The sequence below is a fragment of the Manis javanica genome, chromosome 3 (assembly GCF_040802235.1).
Source record: "Manis javanica isolate MJ-LG chromosome 3, MJ_LKY, whole genome shotgun sequence".
NCBI lineage: Eukaryota > Metazoa > Chordata > Mammalia > Pholidota > Manidae > Manis > Manis javanica.
In genome coordinates this window covers 171,980,274-172,006,609 of record NC_133158.1, presented here as the reverse complement: position 1 = coordinate 172,006,609, position 26,336 = coordinate 171,980,274, and the positions used below count along the sequence as shown (strand labels likewise).

The following is a 26,336-nucleotide window of genomic DNA, read 5'->3' as shown; positions in this document are numbered from 1 at the left end:
AAAGTGCCCCACTTCTCAGCTGAGAGCTGTATCATGGAACATCTTTTCATGGACATTATACTTTATTAAATATTTTCCTCTTTTTATCTGTAACTAAAAATCAACTACAAGGAAAAGCACTATTTATTACATGATAGTAACTGGAAAGTAGAATTTCAGAAACAATTTTCTTGCTTACTTACATTGTCTAACTTTTCTACAATCACCATGTATTCCTTGAATGATTTTACAATTTTTTAAATAAAAAAGAATATTCCTTTCAAGACAAAGTACAGGGCCACCACAAACAGTAATTAGAAAAGGATATGACATTTTATTTTTATTTATGGATGCACAGTACATGAATCCAGAAATAAAATCATTGCAGGATTCTGAAATATTAATACCTTAAAATCTAATGCACCAAATTAGTCCATCTGCTGCCAAGCAGCCACATCAGCAGTGCGGATTTGGTCTTCACTGTAGCTGTTGAAACAAGCTCTTACCTTGAAATGCCAAGTAGCATCTGAGTAACATATTATAGCAGACATGGACTAAGTTCCAGTATTTCACCTTTGGAGCAAATTATGCTTATGTCCATGTTAAGACTAGGCAGTTCTAATTACTTACCCTATTTGTGATTTTATTGTGAAAATCAGATTAATGACTGATTTTAAGCTACAGAGGGTTTTCCAGCTATTATTTCCTTTAAAGTTTCTAAAAGCAACAACTCTTGTTAACATTTATAAAAGACCATGTTGAAAAAAACTAATGTTGAAATAAAGGCGCTTTTAGAGATATTTAAAGACAACATAAGGTATTACTATTGGAAACAACTGTACATATTTTTAAGCACACACAAATACTGTAGCAGTATTTAATTGAATTGTTTTAAAATAGTGGCCATTATACTACCTTACATACTTTTCTAATATTTAAACCTCATTAATTACAATTAAGTATACAGCCTAACTTATAATTAGAACTATGCACAGCTTCTAAAGCGTATTTTTCAGGTTTGTTTTGCACATAAATTAAAGTTTACATTGGTCCTTGATTTGGAGAACTCTACATTAGAAGCACTTGTTTTTAGACGCACTTATTCATAGCTAACAAAACTTTACAGAGTGGAAAGCATCAACGGTACCATGTGTGGAAAAGCAGCTGCTGCCCCCAAGTACAGTATCAAATCCAGCACAAGACCCTCTTGGAGGTTTGCATGTCCCAGTAATGACACCAAAAACACCAAAGCATCCAGGAGGAAGCAGCTTACCAACCAAGGATACTTTCCCCACTGGGGCAATCCTTAGAACTGAGGTGGCTTTGGACCTTTAGCATAAGAGACAGACTTTACATTCTTTGATTTCATTTACACCTTTTAAAAAAGATAAAGTATATTTGAACTTTTTCATCACATTTAAACTGCTGGTCCAACTACAGCAGTCCAGGCTGACTGAACTCAGAAGGCAGCCCAACTGAAACGTCAAAGGGATACCAGACCCCATTCTCTGCCTCCCTGCCAGGACACCACAGACTGACTTGTCCAACTATTTGATGTATGTGAAAGACGTACATTTTATAAACGTATTATAGTTAGCTTATTAAACTTTTAACGAAGGCCCAAAGATGTGTGGAAAAGTATGTTGCTTAACAATGACTGCTTCTACAATGACAATGAAACTAAGCTGGAAAAATAATTTTACTGTTTTAAATAATGAAAAAAGCTAGATTTCTTAAATATATTACTTATTCTGCAACAGCTGATTAAACTGACAATGAATAGATTCCTTCCATTCTGTGAGCTGAAATTCAGGTTATACTTTAATTATAGAAGAGCTCAAATTATAAATATAACTGTCCCAAAAGTAAAGAGATCATCAAGGCAATAACATCAGAACGATTCTAAGTCATCACCCCTATAACAGAGCACAAGATGTGCTTTTGGATAAAGGCTTTGAGAAACCTCAGGCTGATGTGGAAAGCAGGTCAGTAAAGACTCCAGTTCTGCATAACGGAATCTTCCAAGCCAAGCCGCTTTCCACAGACACAAATTCAGTCTATCTTTTCTTTCTGGACCAATCTGGGAGCATCAACAAAATCTTTGCCATTATAAAGAATAATTAAAAACGTTCCAATGCTTGCAACTCCCCAGAAGAGTACATAGGCCAGTGTTTCTGTCCAAGTGTCACCTGTTGATATAAAAAAAAAAACGGCTGATAATACAAGTCATTTTATTGACATTAGATCCAGTGTTCAGTCATTTAATACATCTTGACAACATTAAAGCTTACTGGCACACAGGAAAAATACTAGAACCTCTCAAGGTTTAAACCAGCAGTTCTCAAACTCTGACATCTGAATCCTTTTCGGGGTTTGATGAAGACTGACTGCTGGGCCCAGGCCCAGAGTTTCTGACTCAGCAGGTCTGGGATGCAGCCCAAGAATCTGTGTTTCTGCTAAGTTCCTAGATAATGCTGATGCCATCAGCCCAGAGGCCACACTTTGAAAAGCACTTTACTAAACTATTTCATGTTATATCACCCAAATAATGGTAATTATTTTTGGATTATACACTTAAGTATTTCAAGAAACTACTACTAATAGTTTGGTTCATAATCCTATCTTTGACCGATATTAGCCATAATCAAAATACCTATACAAAAAATGACTTTATATACTATGTATGCTTCAGAAAAGTTATGTATTAAAGTCAAGTATACATAAAAAATATAAAATTTTAATAACATACTTAACACAGATCTCCTCATAATGCATTTTTTTCAAAGTCTAGAATCCATGAAGATTAGCAGCAAGTGAGTGGCAAAAGGCCTATATTGTTCTGCTCCTTGAATAGCCGCTTCTCTCCCTTAACAGCCCTGGCCTGTCTCCTGGGAGGGAAACGTGCAGAGGCCCACAGCCAGTGAGAGAGCATGCCAGCAGGGACACCAAAGTCTGCATTCTGTCCTATAGCTGTTGGAGATCATGCTGCATTTATTTCCTATTCTCTTAAAAACCAAAGCAGAAAGAGATTCAAGATGGCAGCGTGAGAGATGAGACAGAGAACTCCTCCCAAAACCACGAATAGTACGAAAACAGAGTTAATACAACTAACTCTGAAACAGCAACAGTTAAGAAGGCTGAACCAGACTGCATTCAGACCTCACAAACAGAGCAGACCTCAGGACACAGGGTAATGTACCAGAGCCTTAATCCAGTGGAACCCAGGCCCTTCCCCAACCCCAGCTCATGGGGGTGGGGGTGAGGAAGAGAAATGGAGCGGGGAAGGGGGTGGAAGCCTGGGACTGCTGAACACCTAGCCCTGGGGGTGTGCTTTGGGAGCAGAAACCTACACGGTGTGGTGCTCTGGATTTTGGGGAGCTGGGACAGGCAGAGTGCTTGAAAGACTGAGATTCCGGCCGTTTGTGGAGGAGGGGATCCACACCCGATGGCTCTGTGACAGAGGAAAGGCAGGCTATCTGAGAGGCTTCCTAGCAGCTAGAGGGCAACTCAAGGGGCGGGGTTTGCACGGAGCTTGCTGCATGGGGGAGGGGAGAGCTGGACAAGGTTGTCTGGGTGTGCTCTACCAGCAGCTTGGGAACTTTGAGGACATTCAGGTACTCCATCCCCCTGGCTGCCTACTCAGCTCCGAGGCCCACTGTGACATGCAGCCTGCCGAGCCTTCCTCCTGGCCTGACCGCGCCAGCTCACAAACTGGGAGTCACTGTGCTGGCATCAGGCCAGCCAGAAAGAAGCCCCGACTACAACAGCTAGAGAAGCAGAGCACAGAGGCTTATACCTGTGTGCTCCGCCCACTGGCTCTGACACTGGAGACAGGCACCATAGGCGGAAATCAGGAAACAGATCTTTCCTTCCCACAGGCACCAGCTCCGCTCCCTACGACCCCCAAACTCACTCTAGGGGCTGAGCAGCTCCAGAAACTGGAGCTTCTGGGCACTAGTGGGCACCACATAGAAATATGAAAAGTCAAAAGAACCTGGTTCAGAGCAAAATCTCACAAACCCCAGAAAAAGGGCCAAATGAAACCAAACTCACCAATCTTCCTGAAAGAGAGTTCAAAATGATAATCATAAACATGCTCATGGAGGCACAGAAAAATGTTCAAGAACTCACAAATGAATTTAAGACAGAGATTCAATCATTAAGAAATTCCATATCTGAAATGAAACATACAATGGGGGGATTTAAAGGCAGATTAGATGTAGTAAAAGAGACGGTAAATGGAAAAGAAATTCGAGAAGAGGAATACAAAGAAGCTGAGGCACAGAGAGCAAAAGAATCTCTAAGAATGAAAGAATATTGAGAGAACTGTGTGACCAATCCAAACAGAACAATATTGGTATTATAGGGGTACCAGAAAAAGAAGAGAGAGAAAAAGGGATAGAAAGTGTCATTGAGGAGGTAACTGCAGAAAACTTCCCCAATCTGGGGAAGGAGATAGTCTCTCAGGCCACGGAGGTGCACAGATCTCCCAAAACAAGGGACCCAAGGAAGACAACATCAAGACATATAATAATTAAAATTTCAAAGATCAAGGATAAAGACACACTTTTAAAAGAAGCTAGAGAGAGAAAAAAGATCACATACAAAGGAAAACCCATCTGGCTATCATCAGACTTCTTAACAGAAACCCTGCAGGCCAGAAGGGAGTGGCATGATATATTTAATGCAATGAAGCAGAAGGGCCTCAAACCAAGAATACTCTACCTGGCAAGGTTGTCATTTAATTTGAAGGAGGGATTAAACAATTTTCAGATAAGCAAAAGCTGAGAGAATTTAGTTCCCACAAACCACTTCTGCAGTGCATTTTGGAGGGACTCCTACAGATGGAAGTATTCCAAAGGCTAAATAGATGTCATCCAAGGGATAGAAAAAGAGTACAGAATATGACTCATAACATACAAAGATTGGAGGAGGAAGAAAAAGGAGAAAAAAAAAAGAACCTTTAGGTTGTGTTTGTAATAGCACACAAAGTGAGTTAAATCAGACTGTGAGATAATAATGGAATTACTCTTGAACCTTTGGTAACCACGAATCTGAAGCCTGCAATGGCAGTAAGTACATACCTATCAATAATCACCCTAAATGTAAATGGTCTGAATGCACTAATTAAAAGACAGAGAGTCACTGGATGGATAAAAAACCAAGACCCATCTATATGCTGCCTACAAGAGACTCACTTCAAACACAAAGACATATACAGACTCAAAGTAAAGGGATGGAAAAAGACATTTCATGCTATAGGGAGAGAAAAGCAGGAGTTGCAGTACTTCTATCAGACAAAATAGACTTCAAAGCAAAGAAAGTAACAAGACACAAAGAAGGACATTACATAATGGTAAAAGGGTCAGGCCAACAAGAGGCCAACACAGGATCACCTACATATGAATAAATACTAACAGAATTAAAGGGGGAAATACAATGCAATGCATTCATTTTAGGAGACTTCACCACACTACTCACTCCAAAGGACAGATCAAGCAGACAGAAAATAAGTAAAGAGACAGTGGCGCTGTACAATGCATTAGAATAGATGGACCTAACAGACATCTACAGAACACTCCATCCAAAAGCAACAGAATACACATTCTTCTCAAGTGCACATGGAACATTTTCAAGAACAGATAATATACTAGGCCACAAAAAGAACCTCAGTAAATTCAAGAAGACTGAAATTGTACCAACCAGCTTCTCAGACCACAAAGGTATGAAATTTGGAATAAATTACACAATGAAAACAAAAAAGTCCACAAAGACATGAAGGCTTAATAACATGCTTCTAAATAATCAATAGATCAACGACCAAATAAAAACAGAGATCAAGCAATATATGGAGACAAATGACAACAATAATTCAATACCACAAAATCTGTGTGATGCAGTGAAGGCCATGCTAAGCGAGAAATATATTGCAATACAGGTCTACCTCAGGAAAGAAGCACAATACCAAATGAACAGTCTAAACTCACAATTAATGAAACTAGAAAAGGAAAAACAAATGAGGCCCAAAGTCAGTAGAATGAGGGACATAATAAAGATCAAAGCAGAAATAAATTAAATTGAGAAGAATAAAACAACAGAAAGAATCAATGAAAGCAGGAGCTGGTTCTTCAAGAAAATAAACAAAACAGATAAACCCCTAGCCAGACTTAATGAAGAAAACAAAGTCTACACACATAAACAGAATCAGAAATGAGAAAGGAAAAATCACTACAGACACTACAGAAATACAAAGAATTGTGAGAGAATACTATGAAAAATTATATGGTAACAAACTGGATAACGTGGAAGAAACGTACTTTTTAGAAAAAAAAAAACCTTCCAAGGCTAACCCAGGAAGAAACTGAAAATCTGAATAGACCAATTACCAGAAACGAAATTGAACTGGTAATCAAAAAACTACCTAAGAACAAAACCCCTGGAACAGATCGTTTTACTGCTGAATTTTATCAAACATTTAGTCAAGACCTAATACCCATCCTCCTTAAAGTTTTCCAAAAAGTAGAAGAGAAGGGAATACTCCCCAAAACATTCTATGAGGCCAACATCACTCTAATACCAAAACCAGGCAGACACCACAAAAAAAAGAAAATTACAGACCAATATCCTTGATGAACATAGACGCAAAAATACTCAACAAAATATTAGCAAACCGAATTCAAAAATACATCAAAAAGATCATCCATCATGACCAAGTGGGATTCATCCCAGGGATGCAAGGATGATACAACATTCAAAAATCCATCAACATCATCCACTACATCAACAAAAAGGACAAAAACCACATGATCATCTCCATACATGCTGAAAAAGAATTCAACAAAATTCAACATCCATTCATGATAAAAACTCTCCACAAAAGGGGTATAGAGGGCAAGTACCTCAACATAGTAAAGGCCATATATGACAAACCCACAGCCAACATTATACTTAACAGCTAGAAGCTGAAAGCTTTTGCTTTAAGATCGGGAACAAGACAAGTATGCCCACTCTCTCCACTTTTATTTAACAGAGTTCTGGAGGTCCTAGCCATGCAATCAGACAACACAAAGAAATAAAAGGCATCCAGATTGGTTAGGAAGAGGTTAAACTGTTCCTGTTTGCAGATGACATGATATTGTACATAAAAAACCCTGAAGACTCTACTCCAAATCTACTAGATCTAATATCTGAATTGAGCAAAGTTGCAGGATACAAAATTAATACACAGAAATCTGTTGCTTTTCTACAAACTAATGATGAACTAGCAGAAAGAGAAATCAGGAAAACAATTCCATTTACAATTGCATCAAAAAGAATAAAATACCTAGGAATACACCTTACCAAGGTAGTGAAAGACCTATACCCTGAAAACTACAAGACACTCTTAAGAGATATTAAAGAGGACACTAATAAATGGAAATTGAAATTAAAGGGGACACTAATAAATGGAAACTCATCCCATGCTCTTGGCTAGGAAGAATTAATATTGTCAAAATGGCCATCCTGCCTAAAGCGATCTACAGATTCAATGCAATCCTTATCAAAATACCAACAGCATTCTTCAACATACTGGAACAAATAGTTCTAAAATTCATATGGATCCATAAAAGACCCCAAATAGCCAAAGCAATCCTGAGAAGGAAGAATAAAGCAGGGAGGACCTCGCTTGCCAACTTCAAGCTCTACTACAAAGCCACAGTAATCAAGACAATTTGATAGTGGCACAAGAACAGACCCACAGCACAGTAGGACAGAACAGAGTCCAGATATTAACCCAAGCATATATGGTCAATTAATATACGATAAAGGAGTCATGGACATACAGTGGGGAAATGACAACCTCTTCAACAGCTGGTGTTGGTAAAACTGGACAGCTACATGTAAGAGAATGAAACTGGCTCACTGTCTAACCCCACACACAAAAGTAAACTCAAACTGGATCAAAGACCTGAATGTAAGTCATGAAACCATAAAACTCTTAGAAAAAAATATAGGTAAAAATCTCTTAGACATAAACATGAGGAACTTCTTCATGAACATACCTCCCCAGGCAAGGGAAACAAAAGCAAAAATGAACAAGTGGGACTGTATCAAACTAAAAAGCTTCTGTACAGCAAAGGACACCATCAATAGAACAAAAAGGCATCCTACAGTATGGGAGAATATATTTATAAATGACATATCTGATAAAGGGTTGACATCCAAATTATATAGAGCTCTCACACCTCAATAAACAAAAGGCAAATAAGCCAATTAAAAAATGGGCAGAGGAGCTGAACAGACACTTCTCCAAAGAAGTTCAGATGGCCAACAGGCACATGAAAAGATGCTCCACATCACTTGCTAAACATCATAGAAATGCAAATTAAAACCACAATGATAACCAGTAAGAATCGCCACCATCCAAAAGACAAACAACAGTATATGTTGGCAAGGTTGTGGAGAAAGGGGAACCCTCCTACACTGCTGGTGGGAATGTAAATTAGATCAACCATTGTGGAAAGCAGTACGGAGGTTCCTCAAAAAACTCAAAATAGAAATACCATTTGACCCAGGAATTCCACTCCTAGGAATTTACCCTAAGAATACAGCAGCCCAATTTGAAAAAGACATATGCACCCCTATGTTTATCGCAGCACTATTTACAATAGCCAAGAAATGGAAGCAACCTAAATATCCATCAGTATATGAATGAATAAAGATGTGGTACACATACACAATGGAATATTATTCACCCATAAGAAGAAAACAAATCCTACCACTTGTGACAACATGGATGGAGCTAGAGGGTATCATGCTCAGTGAAATAAGCCAAGCGGAAAAAGACAAGTACCAACTGATTTCACTCATCTGTGGAGCATAAGAACAAAGAAAAAACCTGAAGGAACAAAACAGCAGCAGACTCACAGAACCCAAGAATGGACTAACAGTTACCAAAGGGAAAGGGACTGGGGAGGATGGGAGGGAAGGGACGGACAAGGCGGGGGGCGGGGGTAAATGGTGGGGGTCACTACTATTAGCAGACATAATGTGGGGAGGGCACGGGGAGGGCTGTACAACACAGAGAAGACAAGTAGTGATTCCATAGTATCTTACTACACTGATGGACAGTGACTGAAATGGGGTATGTGGGGGGACTTGGTGAAGGGGGGAGTGTAGTAAACATAATGTTCCTCATGTAATTGTAGATTAATGATACCAAAATAAAAAATAAAATAAAAATAAGATAAAAAAATAAAGATTAAAAAAGAACAAAAACAGCAGTAGCCTCACCAAACCCAAGAATGGACTAATGGTTACCAAAGGGAAAGGGATTGTGGAAGATGGTTGGGAAGGGAAGGATAAGGGGGAAGAGGGTCATTACGATTAGCATATATAATGTAGGTGGGGGACATGGGGAGAGCTGTACAACACAGAGAAGACAAGTAGTGACTCTACAGCATCTTACTACGCTGATGGACAGTGACTGTGATGGGATATGTGGAGGGGACTTGACAATGGGGGAATGTAGTAACTATAATGTTGTTCATGTAATTGCACATTAATGATAGCAAAATTTAAAAAATATTCAGCCAAAAAAAAACCAAAGTAGAGTCCACAGACCAGACATTTTTAAATATCACAAAATTTATTATTTTACAACAATTAGGTGACATGAGCTATAAGCATCCAATCTCCTTTTTTTCACTCAAAGCACATCCAAATTTGTGTAACTGCTAATTTTCACAGCTCTGAGTTTTAAAATTGTTTTTGGAAAATAAGATAGGGAGTTCCTCACCAGCCCAACCTAGGACATTCTCCAAAGGAATCACCGACTGTAGGCTGAGTCTTAACTTTCCTGCCTCCCCCGAGGTTGTATGGGGAAATGTGAGTATACAATCAAAACATATCTAAATAATAAAATTAACTCAACAGTGAGGTGGCTTCCAGAAAATGGCATCCCCTGGGGTCTGTTTTAAGAAAGATGTTAGAGTATCTAGGGAGTGAATGGCCCAGCAAGGGCCTCTAAGGGACCAGAGCACACGCTGACTGGTCCAGTTCCCTTCTGGCCCCAAGTCCAGCACAGAACATGCAGTCATGCCACACAACACCTTCTGCGCTCCTGAGCCTGCAGACAGCTTTCATTGTGAGCTAAGGATGGTTTTTCATTTTTAAAGAGTTGTAAAAAAAATGTGCAACACAGATCATATGTAGTTTGCAGTCTAAAATATTATCTGGCTCTTTAAAGGTTTGATAATGCCTGCTCTAAAATAACAGGATGGCTCCTTCCCTGTGCCATGATTGTCCACAGTGCTGAACACCAAGGGGAAAGCAGAGATGAATAGCTACTGAGCCTCCCCTCAAGAAGCCAGCAGAATTAATGTGGGGATTTGGGGTGAATAAGAGTCCTTCTCAGCAGACTTTTGCTGAAGGTTTACTATATTGCACACACAGGGGATAAAACAACAAGTAAGACAGTCTCTGCTCTCAAAAGGCCAAGTTAAGGCAAACAAGTGAGTTCGCGATCATTACCACAGAAAGGGCAATGCACAGGGGCACGTCAGGACACCAGAGGGGCGCTGCCTGAGAGGGACACCACTAGGCGCTTATGAAGTCAGAAGGCAAAGTTCCACAGGAGACGTACTCAAAGTGCTGTGGGAATCAGGAGGAAGATTAGGTCTGTGCGGGACAACAACGGGACGCCGTGCCATGCGAGAGGGCAGCAATCGAACGGCGCCCCGAGAGCGGGTGGGATCCCAAAGGCAGAGGAACGTTAGGCCGAGGAATTTGGGGTGGAGGAACACTAGAGCGCACCTTTTCTTCCCGAGTGCCCTGAGCTGGACCTCACAAGTGCACCAACCAAGTCACACACTCAAATTTCCAGAGCACTCAATATTACTGAATGGAGACACTTTACTCTTAAATGATTAACTAGTGAAGCCCTTGTTAGCTCAGGTTCTCAGGCAATTCTCTCAATCTATTTAAATTTATTAAGTAAAATATTAACCTGTTAATAACATTCATTTGTCCAATAGGTGGCTGGTTAAATAAACTATACATTCATAAATGGGTCACTTTACAGCCATTAAAAATAAAATAACAAGAAAATGTTTATATTGCTCAGTGAAAAAGAACTGTAATAGCTCACATTTGAAAAAAATCACACACTTAAAAAGATTAATACATCAAAATGTTAAGAATATAGTTAGCTTACTTTTGGAAGAAAGGATGATAAATAGTATCTTCTTTTTTACGTAACTGTAGTTTTATAATTAATATGTATAGCTTTGGTAACAAGAAAAATATATTTAAAAAACATTTATTAAAAAAATTATCAAGCTACCAAGCGTACACAATTCCTCTTATCACATCTAAGCACTAATCTCATCTGCTCACTTGTCACTAAATTTAACAGGAAACATGAAGTGTTGAGTAGACTCCAAAACTCCAGATGCTGCATAAGAGAGTTCAACATTCTAAGAAATCAATGTAAGAATGTGAAATAAGAGCAGACTTACCAGCCATAAGCAAACAGATAATGCACATTGAAAAGGCAACCACCATGATAATAGGCAACTGGAAAAGAAAATGGGGAGAAACCAGCATGTAAGAGTGAGAGTCAATGGCTGCAAAATCCGTTGTGCATGCTTTGCTTAAATAAACAGAACTCTCCTAAAAGGTAATATACAAAATATCATTTTTCAACAAGACATCTTTATTTTGGGTTTTAATCACAATTGCCCAAATCTTCAGACTGGTTAAGTTACAAGATCTAAGGCATGGCTTTGACCCAACCAAGGAGTGCTAAGTGGAGGGGGTGTCCTCCTAGATGAGAACCCAGGGCACTAGGCCCCCTTCCATTCCGGGACACTCTGCCCACTGGAACGAGACCCCAGACAGGCTCTTGCCCACGTCTGGTGAATACAGGAGTCAAAAAGGAGAGAAGTACAAAAAGATACTTCACTTCCTGTGTTACAAGTCCGCCCTCAGCAATGCCTGAACACACGGGGAGTGGGGCCTTCACTCCCTCTGCCTGGTGTTCTAGCATCAAGAGGAGGGGCAAGAGAGAATGGAGTTGGAAAGAGAACAACACTCCAACTAGTTTCCTCTTCTCTCCCGATCTTCTCCTTGAGGAACAGGTATTTACAGTCACTTACAACAACATACGATGTTTTAAATCCAGGGGAGTTGGCACCATCTACACCTTCAGATACAGTACTTTTAACAACTTGAAAAACATAAAGATTTCTTACAGCCAGGAATTTCAGATCCCTTGGAACACTTAAAGGACTATGAGATTCTAATTCATCCACTGAATAGTTCCCCAGAAATAGGTCTATGGAATCCTGGAACAGAAAGAAGGAAATTAGTACCTCCCCAAGTCAGATGTGAATACATTACTGCAAAAGTGCAGCCACCAAATAACAGAAAATTAGCATCAAATACAAACTTACTTGTCTAAATCCATCAGAAAAGTTGTTCTTATAATACCGTATCAGTGAGTTCCAGCCATCCTTTATAAGTCCTAGCTGAGTTCTCTTCCCAGTTCTGGTTAAAAGAGGTTAAGTTCAGAGTTACAGATTTGCATAGTAATTCTCACACTTTTTATGACCAAGAAGTAGGTGGTACGGAGTGAGTGAGTTACAAAGATTTTTAAAATCATCCCTGAAAATTAAAGGAGATACCTCACAAAAGAAACCTAGGTCCAAGAAATACATATTCCTTTCTAAATATGACCAAAACAGGCAGAAAATAGAAATACTAAGTTTCAGTTACAAAGACAAGAAATAAGAAGAGAACCAGAAAACCACCCACCAAGGGAAGTGGTATGAAACAGCAGAGAGACCAGAAATCTTGCTATCAGGGAATCCATACAGCAGAAAAAGACCAACCACATCTAACAAATTCATGATATTCAAATTTCTCACTACCCAGTGTGGTCCTCAAAAGCTCAGCAGCTCCACCTGGGTGTTTTTCAGACACTGAATCTCAGGCCCTGGCCCAGATCCGCTGAAGGGGCGGGAGTGCCTGAGGTGCCCAGTGGGCTGTCAGAACTGAGGAGCGTGGTTCTCACCCCTCACTGCACCTTGAGATCACCCAGGAGGCTAAGTGCCCCGCAGCACCTGGTCTCATCTCCCGGTGCTCCTGCTAGGCTGGTCTGGTTTGTGGCTGCTGTGGGTGCCGGCTGGGGCTGCCCGCGTGACTCCAGCACGCACCCCGACTGCCACCCGCTGATCTGGAATGCTATTTTAAAAGCATGCCTTGCCTGGTAAAGTCTGTCTTCAAGGCACCAGTCCCTGCGTACTGTCTGGCACAAGCATTTGCATTGTCAGCCCAGGCTGTGAAAAAAAGTAAAAACCAATGGATAATCATTAAAATTACAACTAGAGTTCTAAATCCAAAATATTAGATTATTTCAAAATATGAGTAAAAAATTTGCCTATATATAAAGAAACTACCTACCATTTTTATAAATCTTCTCAAATTCATCTTGTTCTTCAAGCTTTTGTCCCACATGCAAAACTCCTAGTCTCTGAAATAAGAACAACACCAGGTTCATGTCTAACAGACTTCAGAACTCACGATTTAGTAAGAAAGCAGATGGTCCCCAATCCTATCATGTGGCACCTGGCTGCTGGCTGTAGGTAAGAGATGCATACCTTGTACGTAAGGGGTCACAGCTCACCATAGCCCCCTGCCCAGTCCAGGCTGCAAAGGCTCTCTGAGGGTCCTTCCCCTGCTGCCCCCACTCGCCTGTGGGCCCCAGCACCACAGAAACAGCAGGAGTGTGTTTCCTCAGGACCAGGGGCGAGGAAAAGGCACAAGATGAAAACAGCTGTAGGATTCCTGCCAGGATGTCATCCTTCCCTGTCACCCCCACCTTCCATTGCCTTTACCCTCTACCCTCCTCACAGTTCACTATTCCTAGACTTCCTCACCCCCACACGGATCCCCCCATCCCAGGAATCCTTTGAGAATCAGATGAATGCCACAGACTTACCTTCCTATAAACTGCACATTCACAAAGCCCTTTGTGTATTAGCTCTGAGGATTCCTGGGCATCCTGAATCCCCTGATGGACTCCCCTTTGGGGTTCACTGATCACAGATTAGGAACCCCTGCCTTGGCCTTTGTCTTGGACCCTCAACCCCCTAAGAACCACCACCTTCACTGTGCACCTCAGAGGGTCCCACCCTCAGACCCAGCCAAGGGGCTGCCCTCAGTGACCTTAAGTGGGGCAGAAACCACCCTTGCTGGAGGAGGAAGGGCACAGCCACGCTAACTGGCTCTGGTGCCACAGGGCTTCCTGTTCAAAGACTCTCTGAAGTTGCTGTGGTTTTACAATACTGTATTTAGCATGTAAAATAGCTGACTACAGATTAGAGAACCTAGTTAGATAGGTTTTTGTTAATCAGCCTTGGAAACAACCATTCCTTATATTGTCTCTGTTGAGAAATACACTCAGAAGTAAATCCAACAGGCTGACAAGGACACAGTACCATACAAACTAAGAAATGCTCATATAGGAAAATCAGTCCTTTGGCATGAGTTACTTTAGGATTCAAGGACAATTCATTCGCCAGGAGGTATTTTACCTCCAAAATTCTTTCCTGGGTATAAAAAAATTGTCATCAACAAAGTTGAATGCTCACAATTAGACAGGAAACCATTTGGGATGCACTTTGCCGCTCACAACAAATACTGGTGTGATGGAAATGTGGGTTCCATATATTCTTAATTCCAAATAGAAACAGCAAGCAATATTTATACCCATTTTTCTCAATAGCACAATCTTAGTGGTAAAGTAAAGCTGTGTCAGAAACTTTTTACCTGGGAATTATTATCTCTTGCCAGTAATAAAGAGATGCAAATGAAAACTACCTTGAGGTACTACTTTGTACTATTAAGATAGAAAAATTAGGTTTAAATAACAATTTCTAATGCTGGCAAAAATTCAGTGAAAGGGATTCACTTATTGCTAGGTGGTGTCAGTATAAACTGGTAGAACCTCTTGGAAAGTTAGTATCTATTTACATATATATTCTTTTTAACCCAGTAATTCCACTTCTAGGAATTAAACCACAGGAAATAATAATAATTCAAGTTAACAATAATATACAGACATATTCTCTACAGTGTTTATAAGCCAAAAATGTCACAAACTAAATGGCTTAGTAAATTATAATACAACATAAATCTTAAAAACTAGGATTACACAGGGGACTCTCTTGTCCCCTCCTCCAGGAGCTCTGTCCTCTCACTTTCTCTCTTAATAAAACCCTCTGCCTTGCTTTCCTTAAAAAAAAAAAAAGAGAAGAATACCTAGTACTCCTCAGGAAAAAAAAACAAAAATCTAGGATTACACATAATGCTAGAGGAAAATGACAAAATTAAAAATTATGCAGACATACAGACCATGGTTCCAAAACTGTGACATACATGGATGGCAAGATACAAAAACAAAAAGAATTAGGTTAGAGTGGAGGCAATCTGAGTTTTTTTTATTTGCTTTCTGTTCATATTTTTAAAGGTGACATTTTATTTTTAACTACATTGTTTATTTAATAAAAGAAAAAAGAAATTCGCACCTGTAGCTGCACCTGAAGTGAACGACGAGCTAACAGACTCTGGATCACGTTGGTTCTGTCCAGACAATCCATGCAATTGCTGCGGAACACACCTTCCTGGTTCGTCACCACCATGCCAGCAGCATCCACTAGAAAATAACTAAAACATATTTGTATAAACACCCTCATACTAAAGTCATCAAATGTACTAAGGACCATCTCTTATATCACAGGTCTCATATAAGCAACATCATTAAAACTGGTAAATTAAAAGGTAAGGCAGGAAATGTTAAGTCAAGTCCAGTATATCTGGTTATGATATGGCAAAAAGAAGTTTAGACAGCTGGCGGAAGACAGTCCCCTATGCGAAAATCAACTAGTAGCATCAGAGGTCACTTCATCTAAGAGCTGGGAATAGGCAGTGCTGGAGCACTGCAAAGGTTGCTAAGGACTTTAACCCTGTTTCCCTGAGGCAAGGACGCTTCCTCTGACATAGTTACTCCCTTTATGTCTCACACACCATGATTTCTCAAAGCACGGTCCCTGTACCATCTGTATCAGAATTCCCTAAGTTGTTTGTTAAAAGGGAAGCTATTTAGCCTTGAGATAAACTTGAAGAAGAATCTCTGACACAGGCATCAGATGCTATGCATTAAAAACAGTTTAAAGTCCTTTCTTAGTATGGGTAATACCTTCAAATAGTAAAACATTTATAAAGTAGAATATGGTATTATTTGAAAAATCTGTTTTCCTTTCTCCCCTTACCCACCCACACGTCTGCACTGGAGTTCACTATGGTTACCAGTTCCTGTGTGTCCTGCATTTCTAAGAATCTCCTCTGATAATTTATCAAGTCAAATATTTTACAACACACAGTGTAGCAGTGGAAAGCATGGATTCTGGAGGCAAACAGCAAGCCTTAGCCCCTTAGGCAACTTACTGGCTCTGTAACTTTTAAATAATTAACCTCATCTCTCAGACTGTTTTTTTCACCTCAAAATGGTGGTGGCAGAACCACTTACTGGGCTGCTTGAAGGTTTCAATGAGACAATGCATAATGCCCATCAAGTGCTTAGCAGAGTGTATGGACACAGCATAAGGTGAACACTAGATAATATTAATATTATTGCAATTATTCCCTAGAATCAAAAAGGAGGAGAGAAAAACAACAGATTCACCAAGAGCTAAATAAAAACCATGACCTTAAAAATAAGGGCCTAAAAGAATGTGTTTAGACTAAAAATCCACATGAGGTTCAACAGAATTGGTGAGGTTCATTTGGAGTTGATCCACGTATGTGGATCAGTACATGTGGTTGTTGGCACTCCATCAGTACTTCTAAAATAAATACTCGGTATTTTATAAATATTATTTCCTAAACCATACACTAAGTCTATGAGGTATTTTACCAATGTTTGAAGAACTTGCCTCTGGGTCACATGGCTAAATAAGAGGCAAGCTTGAGATTTCAGAATGAGATGTATCAGGTCCCAAAGCCCAAGTTCTTTCCACTTCCCTGAAAACCCCTGGGGAAACAATGTCCAGAGAGGTCATTTGAAAGTCACTGATGAAAGCTCTGCTGTCCCTCAGGAGCACAGTGAGTGGCAATGGACAGAGATTCTGGTGTCAATCTTCCCTTTTTTCTTACACTCCTGTGTGGCAGCGGTTAACAGGTGAACCCAGGAACCACCTCCTCTGAGGAAGTGCCAGGCCCAGCCAATGGTTTCTCCCTTCACGAGTTTTGCTCATGATAGAACCCCACAGTAAAAAAAGCAGATATATCGAACTGTGGCTGATTATGTATAAAAAAAACGTTTTGAAAACAGCAAATGTCCATATGAGAAGTTTTATTCTGTTACTGTGTGATTAAAATTAAAAAGTACATTTGGGTTGCCAGTTAGAAATACACACAGGCAGAACAAAATGACAGAATGGTTTATAGATTCCTTCTTCTGGCTTTAAAATAAGACTGACATATGCATAGAGCACAGTAAACCTGGGAACATATGGTGAGTAGCATGGTAAACACACACAGAAAGTACCATAAGGATATTCAGACACTTTGGTTCATCAATCCTACACTCAAGAGTTTGTTTTAGAAAACAATTTGTATTTTTTATATAAAATATATATAAAGTAAAAATATATGTACCTAGAGTGATTCACTGCAGCACAATCTTTCACGGTAGGAAAAAAAAAGGAAACAAACTAGATGCTTGGTATAAAGGAGAACATTTAATTGAAGCTGTATTATGATATGACTGAACACAAAAAAAACATTAAACTATCATTATAAGATGAGGTAGGAGAATGACAAAATATCTGTGATAAAATGTTTAGTGAAAACAATGATAAACAGTAGCAAACTAACTTCAATTATGTAAAAATGTGTAAATGTGTGGAAGATAATTCATTAAAAAATGAAAATACCTGCCCTTGCATTGTTTTCATAAGTTTAAAACTATTTTAAAAATCACAAGTCTTATCTTTCAAAAACAAAACAACAGTACAGACAAGTGCTGTCAACCCAGTGAACTGTATTTGTTAGTCTGCTAGATAATGCACAATAATTATATATACACATACCCCTTCCCTTGACCTCCACTGGGAAATGATATAGCTTACCTTAATTCATCTTGCATTTCTGCTACCTGATCCAACAAAATACTTAGTCGATCCCATCTCATATTTTTACATTCCTTATGGAAGTCAAAGGCAATATATCTACCAAAGGAAAAGATATTCAGAAACTGACCAATGATTATTCATTTTCCTTCTATTAATAATACCTTCATAAACTGATTTTCCTCTGGATCAGAGCATACTATTTCTTGGGACTAGCAGAGCCTCTTTCACTCTGGGTTTAGCACTACACACAGCACACACACACACACACACACACACACACACACACCTTCTCACGCTCATGTCTACTGAAGCGGGAAGCATACACACATGCATGCACTCTCTCTCTCTCTTGCTCTCTCATCTATCTTTACGTATTCTTCAGATGCCCTCAGATAGAAGCAGAGAAAAAAACCTAGCAAAATGCTAAGAGAAGTGAACTCAGGTACAGCCATCAGGTGTGCAATATAAAGTAGCCTTGTCCAACTGAATACCTAACATGTACTTATTCTCCACTTGCATGTGCAAATACAGGGTGCTTTTTTATTGCTTTTCAAATTGATTAAAACATTCAAAAGGTCAAATTCAGTTCAGTCTAAGGAGGATTAGATTGAATGTATGCTATGTACCAGCAGTTGTGAGAACAGAGGCAGGATGGCTCCCACTCTGGTCAGGTATTCTTCATACTAACAAACGATTCACTATCTTTATCAATATCCATACATGGCACATAATATGGCAGAGAGAATTTTCTTGTCAACCTGTAATAGGTTCTTTTCAGGTATCTAATATTTATTAGATATTTAGTACTTAATAAGAGGCACAATCCTCAAAGTTAGAACACATCTAACAGAGAAGATCTGATCTACCATAAGCTAGAAAATGTTGCCTCTTAAAAAGGGAAAAAAAGAGAAACCACCCAATTCCTGAAATCCAAGAAAGAAGGCAGAGAACCTGAGCACCACGGACACGTGAGCATTCTCACATATTCCACGGGGCCCAACTTCCTACTCAGGGATCAAGGCAAGCCATGAAGTCAGAGAACTGGAAGGACACCACACTCTTATCTACAGAGTAAAATTCATATGTGGTGGCTGATCTGGTGTGACTCCCACGGATCCAACAGACTGAAAGGACATCCACAGTGTGCAGGCTCCTGAGCAGGGCAGAAGGGGCCCCCACCACCTCAATGACTATTTTATCCAAGAATGGCATCCTTAGAAATTAGTACAAAAACACAGGCCAGACTTTGTGAAGACCGGGAATGCAGGGAAGCATTTTCAAAGGCAGTGCCAATGAAAGTAGCAGTGACTGTGATGGGGTGTGGGGGGTACTTGATAATTGGGTGAATGTGGTAACCACAGTGTTGGTTCATGTAAAACCTTCATGAGTATATATCAATGATACCTTAATAAAAAAAGAAAAGAAAAGGAAATACATTCTAATATTTATGGTTAGAATACAGTCTAGGTTGGGATGGGAAGACATGTCAGCAGCCTTGGGATAATTTTATTATGGCTCCTATTAATATCTTCCAATCCCCTTTTACTTATTATACTGTTAACTCCTCATTTTACACTCAATTTCAAGCAGGGTATCTAAAAGTATAAAGGCTTAAGGGAATAAAGAACTAAAGAATAGCTCATTTATTAGTCTTTTAAGGCAATGATAAAACTATAACACTGAAGGCGGGCACCTAGGCCTGGCAAGTGCACACACTAACCCACTCTCTCTTGAACTATTCTGATACCACTTCTCACCCCTCCCTTTTTTTCCATTAAAAAAATTTGATGGCTCTTATAAAAAAGAAAGAAAGAAAGTGGCAGTTTGACAGTTACTTTTGGAGTGCTGTAACCATAAGTAATAACTCTAAATGTGTTAAAGAATTTAAATAGCCCACTAACACCAAAATGCATTTGCATTCTGATGCTTCTATCATTTAAAATCACATTATGTCTTTTAAGAATGTGTTACATAGCTTTATCTTGATAATAAATGATTTTAAATATATCACTTTACTTCTGAACCCAAGTCAAACAGTTCTACTTGTTTCAAAGTTCTAGGAAAAAACCCTTGAGAAACATCCCTTGCACAGCTTATTTTTTCATCCAATTTCAAAGGAATACACCTGCCATTGCTAATGTGTCCACCTTTCCTCAAAGTGCAACCACATGACTTTTCTCTCTGGTCATTCACCAATTCATCAACTTTAAATTATTCAAAGTAACAATGGTTAAAAGACTAAAAAGTAAATCAGTCTAATAGACATCTGAAAGATGACAATCAATCTACCATTTAATTTCACTTTAATCAATAGAATGATTTGTTTCCCCTGGCAGAAATACATTTACAAAAAAAATGAAAATACACTCTAACATGCTCCTCTGTCTGGTGGTCTTTCAAGCTCACAGAAGGGAAATAACAGTTTTGGGGTGTTCACTCTTTAGCAGTAGGTGTCCTCCAAGTTCCCTGGAACACTAAGGGCATAACTTTACTCTCTGACTTATGCCTGAAGTTCCCATAAACTCGAGTCAACTCTGGAGGCAAGCCTATCTATGGAAATCTTGTGGGGCAGAGGGTCTTAACAGGGATGTTCACAGGAGCAAGCAGATAAACTTTTTCCAGAATATACATCCTAGCCTCCAAACCCAGAGATTCTGAATTTTCAGGCCTGAGGTATGCATATTCTTAGTATATCCCTCTGAATCTGAGGCACACCCTGGTCAGGAATCCCTTATCTTGAGTTTCCTAAAGTGTGTTTGGGCAAGTTCCATCATGAGAAGGTGGAAACGTGCACAGAGTGAGGCTCTGATGAACTAGAGATTTGAGTTGCACAAAAGCGCCTTAAATTCCTCCCCAAAGGCAGATTATACCATTCTATTTTTGCACATTTAAATTTTTCCATAGGTTAAAAAAAAAGTCTTCCCAAGTACCCCAGTACCATTTCTTTGGAAAGTTTCCCCTCAATGCCTGTGACCACTTCATATCACAATGCATGCCCCCCGCTCCTCCCACCTCCTGACTCACCTTGCACCTTTCCAGAGGGCAACTACTGATGATTTAGGGTTCCTCTCTTTTGACAAGGCTACACAGTTTGCAACTGTTGCCTGGTGACTTACAGGAGAGGCAAAGCTGCTGCTCCAGACAAGGCCACCATGCAAGAGCAAACTACTCCAGCTCACGTGGTGATCAGAACCATGGAGACCACACCAAACAATCATGAAGAATTGTAATTTATGACTCCATAGCCAAAGCAACCCAAAGCCTCAAAGACGGGATTTTAATCAAGAACTAAACTGTTACAAAAACTTGACTTTTAAGAAGTTATTCTGCAATATAAATCATGCCAGAGAAAATTTCAAGCCAACAAAATCATGCTTTCATCTAGTATTAAAAAAAAAAGTTGAGATACAGATATCCTCAGCTGTCTGAAAGTAGAGCATTCCTATAAAACCTTGCATAACCCAAAATGCCATGAAGCTGAGTATTCCCCATTTTCTGAAAGTTCACTCTATGTCACTTTGCTTTTACAAAAGACCTACATTAGTACCTGTTTTTGTTAACCAAAAGAAATCTGGAAAGGATGTTTGCTTTTATAAAAAAAAGCTGTTACCACACTAATGTAAGTCTTTTGTAAAAGTGATATGGCATAATGTGAACTTTCAGAAAGTGGGGAATACCTATAGGTCTAATCTCTATATACCCATATACAGTATTCCATCCTTATCTGTGGTGTTTTATGCAGCTTCAGTTACCCACAGTCAACTGTAGTCTAGAAGCAGATGATTTGCCTTCTGACATATTATCAGAAGGTCAATAGTAGCCAAATGTTACATCACAGTGCCTACATTATTCACCTTGCTTATCTCATCACATAGGCATTTTATCATTTCATATCATCAAAATAAGGGAGAGTACAGTACAGTAAGATACTTTGAGAGACAGAGATTATATTTACATAACCTTTATTATAGTATATTGCTATAATTGTTTCACTTTACTTGTTAATTATTGTTAATACCTTCCTGTGCCTAAATTATATATTAAACTTTATCACAGGTTATGTATGCATGTGAAAAATACACAGTATACATAGGGTTTGGTATTATCCATGCTTCAGGAATCCACTGGGGGGTCTATGAATATATCTCCTGAAGTAAGGAGGGACTATTGTATATTTAAGTGCACAGCTCATCTGAAAAGACCTGCAACAGACTTCTAGTGAGTGAGGTACCTTATCATTCCACTTGCCAAGGAAGACACCATTGTTGCAAAAGCCTGTTCAAGTGGCTTCTCTGAGCCTTTCTGGTTTACCTGTAAAAAATTAAAACACCATAGCTTTCTTTTAACTTCAGTTAAAATGAGAGAGTAATATTCATCCACACAATACCAAACTAGGAAGTTCCTAGCTTTTGTTTCCTTGCAAAAACTTAAAAAAAAAAAAAAAAAAAAGAACTGTCTGTACCAAATTTGTGGAAGCTCTGGAAAAAAATCAAAGATTTATGGTAACCAAGAAAATGCCCAATCAACAAAAAGCCATCTTCAAAACTATAGAACCATTCTGTGGCATTTTACATGCTCTTACTCATCCCCTTCCTAGTACAGTGATGATTTTAGTCTTAAGCAGTGGCAAGTGGATTCTTGGTTCCCCTCCTCAAACCAGAGGAAGCAGACCAGACCTTATTTGCAAATTCTGTTTCATTTCGACTTGAAGTACTGACTCCTTTGTCTGTCCCACATACTTTGAACACAGGCAGGAGAAGCAGTGGACACTGCTTACAAAAACTCAAGAGGACTACAAACCAACAGATGTGTAGGGCAAGAGATATTGGGTGAAAACATAAAACAGACCATCAAATGCCTGCAGAGGAACTGGGGTGATACTCTAGGAAATATGGACATTCAAAAGTAGCCACATGTAAGGAAGATTTAAGAAGGCTACATGCATACACAGGCAAGATGCACATTCAGAAAAGTCCTGAGAAGACCGTTAGTCTTCACCTCAGACTGATCCATAGGCTCTGAGTAAGCCTAGTTAATCTGTGAAGGGCTACTCCAGCACAGAACAGTCTGCAGAGACTGGGATACGAAGGTGTTCTTTTTTTGGTTTTTCCTTAGTGTGTGTTGGTTCCTGGCACTCAAGGAAATCTTTGTCAAGACATCACCTGAAAATAAGCTAAAAGAATAAGAGATCTCAGTGAGCATACCCAACAAGGAACAGTCTCTGCAAAAATAGTTTGGAAAAGTCTTAAAACAAATGGATTACTACAGCCATCAATAAAAAAAGAAAACAAAGAAACAGCAAATCCCTGGGAAAGGAGAATTTGACTTCCAGTATTACCATTTTATAATCATCCATTGCCCAAATTATAGCAAAAAAAATCATGAGGTATACAAAAAAATAGAAAAGCAAGTCTTAGTCAATGGAAAAGGTTAAACAGAAACCATCCCTGTAGAAGCACTATTAGAAAAAGATTTTAAAACTGTCTTGAATATGCTCAAAGCTAAAGGAAAACACAGAGTGAAAGGAAATCAGGAAAACAATATATGAACAAAATGAGAATATCAATAAAGAAACAAACTTTTCAAAGGAACCAAAGAGTAAGTCTGGAGCTGAAAAATATAAAATAGAAAGTCAAAACTCATTAGAGGAGTTCAACAGTACATATGACCAGGAATAAAAATGGATCAGCAAACTTAAATATAATATAAATGAAATAATCAAGTCAGAGGAAAAGAAAGAAAAACAAATGAAGCAAAAAGGTAAACAGAGTCTAGGGGACAACATACCCATTCTGTGAGTCCCAGAAGGAGAACAGAGAGAGAAAGAGGCAGAGAGAGTAAAGGGAAAAACATGACCAAAAAGTTTCTCAAGTTCGATGGAAACCTTCAAATCCAAGAAGCACACCAAACTCCAAGAGTGATAAACCCAAAGAAACCCACACCAAACACTTGATAATCAAAGTACTGAAAGACAAAGACAGAGGAGCTCTTGAAAGCAGCAAGAGAGAAGAAACTTATCAAACACAGGGAATTTTCAATAGGATTATATGCCAATTTCCCTTCAAAAACCTTGGAGGCCAGAAGGCAGTGGGATGATATATTTAAAGTGTTGAAAGAACTGTGCACCAAAAATACTGTATCAGGCAAAACTGTCCCTCAAAAATGAGATAGAAATTAAGACATTCTCAGAATAAAGAAAAGCTCAAGGACTTCATTAACACTAGACCTGCCCAACAAGAAATGCCAAAGGGTTGAAAATAAAAGAATGTTACAAAGTAATTTAAGGCCATATGAAGATTTTAAAATCTCCAGTAAGGGTAAATACATGGGCAAATATGAAAGGCAGCATTACTATAGTTTTGGTCTGTAACTTTTTATTTTCTACAGTACTAAAAAGTCAAATGCATAAAAATAATTATAAATCTATGTTATTGGGAACAAAATGTATAAAGATGGATTTTATGACAAATAACATAAAGGGGAGGGATAAAGCTTTATAGGAGTTGAGTTTTTGTATAAAATTTAAGTTGGTATCAATCCAAATTAGATACTGTAATTTTACCACGTTATATGTAATCTTCATGGGAATCTCAAAGAAAAAATATCTGCAGAACATACACAAAAGGAAATGAGAAGGTAATCAAAATGTGCCACTATAATAAGACAATCAACTAAACACAAAAGAAAACATCAATGTAGGAAATAAGAGACAAAAAGCTATAATACATACAGAAAACAAATAGCAAAATTGCAGAAATAAGTCTATATATCAGTAATTACTTTAAATATAAATGGATTAACTCTCCAGTCAAAAGGCATATATTGGCAGAATGGATTAAAAAACATGATCCAACTATATGATGTATAAGACATTCATTTTAGATCTAAAGACACAAATAGGTGAACGTGAAAGAATGGAAAAAGATATGCCATGCAAACAGTAATCAAAAGAGAGCTAGGGTAGCTGTACTAATATCAGACAAAATACACTTTAAGTCAACAACTGTTATATGAGGACAAAGAAGGACATCATATATTGATAAAATAGTCAATTCACCAACAAGATGTAACAAATAAGATATATATGTACCAAATATTAGAACACAAAAAAATATGAAGCAACACTGAAAGAACTGAAGGGAGAAGTAACAATTCTGCAATAATACTCAGACTTCACTAGCTCACTTTCAGTAATGGATAGAAACAACCAGACAGAAGATCTGTAAGAAAACCTAAACACCATAAACCACTCAGATCTAACAGACGTAAACAAAACAAACCACCCAATAACAGCAGAATATACATTTTTCCCAAGTGTGCACTGAATAGTCTCCAAGACAGATTATATGTTAGACACCAAAATAAGTCTTAATAAATTTTAAATAAATGAAGTCATATGAAGTACCTTTTCTGACCACAGTGGAATGAAGCTAACCATCAGTAACAGAAAAAAACTAGAAATTTGACAAATATGTGGAAGTTCAAAACACTCTTAAAGAACCACTGGGTTAAAGAATAAATCATAAGAAAAATTACAAAAGATCTTGAGACAAATGAAAACAAAAACACAATACACCAAAACTTATGAAACAAAGCAAAAGCAGTACTAATGGAAATTTATAGCTGTAAACATATACATTAAAAAATAAAACCTTAAGGATCTCACTTTGCACTTTAAGGAAAAAGAGAAAGAGCAAATGAAACTCAAAACTATCAAAGGGATAAATAAAACGAAGTTTAGGAAAATAATAGGGAATAATGAATGAAACCAAAAGTTGATTCTTTGAAAAGATCAAAAACATCAACAAACTTAGCTATAAGGACCAAGAGAAAAAGAGAGAAGGCTCAACTTACTAAAATCAGCAATGCCTGAGGACAATGACTAATAATTTTGGAGGAAAAAAAGGATTAGAAGAGGAATCTATAAATATTTATATGTCAACAAATTGGATAACCTAGGTGAAACGGTAAAATTCCTAGAAACACACAGTTGTTAGATAATAATGGAAAAACAGAAAATGTGAATAGACCTATAAATAATAGACTGAATCAGTAACAAAGAAAAGCCCTGGACCAGAAGGCTTCATTTTGATGATTCACAAATTTTCTAACAAAAGTGTAAACACCAATTCTCCTCAAACTCTTCCAAAAAAATGAAGAAGGAAGGCTTCCTAAAGTAAG

The 26,336-nt window shown here is 38.5% G+C and overlaps 1 protein-coding gene across 1 annotated transcript in view; it reads right to left on the bottom strand.

Annotated features, from left to right (window-relative positions):
• Positions 1 to 293: 293 nt before the first annotated feature.
• Positions 294 to 26,336, bottom strand: part of SACM1L (SAC1 like phosphatidylinositide phosphatase) — a 104,498-nt gene continuing 78,455 nt past the window's right edge. The window contains exons 12-20 of the mRNA XM_037005606.2: positions 22,387 to 22,466; positions 18,153 to 18,251; positions 15,549 to 15,687; positions 13,423 to 13,492; positions 13,226 to 13,298; positions 12,414 to 12,507; positions 12,213 to 12,305; positions 11,478 to 11,535; positions 294 to 2,168 (exon numbers count right to left, since the gene is read on the bottom strand). Of these exons, the coding sequence (XP_036861501.2) occupies positions 2,032 to 2,168; positions 11,478 to 11,535; positions 12,213 to 12,305; positions 12,414 to 12,507; positions 13,226 to 13,298; positions 13,423 to 13,492; positions 15,549 to 15,687; positions 18,153 to 18,251; positions 22,387 to 22,466 (843 nt within the window). The 3' untranslated portion in view covers positions 294 to 2,031. The remainder of the gene's footprint in view (positions 2,169 to 11,477; positions 11,536 to 12,212; positions 12,306 to 12,413; positions 12,508 to 13,225; positions 13,299 to 13,422; positions 13,493 to 15,548; positions 15,688 to 18,152; positions 18,252 to 22,386; positions 22,467 to 26,336) is intronic.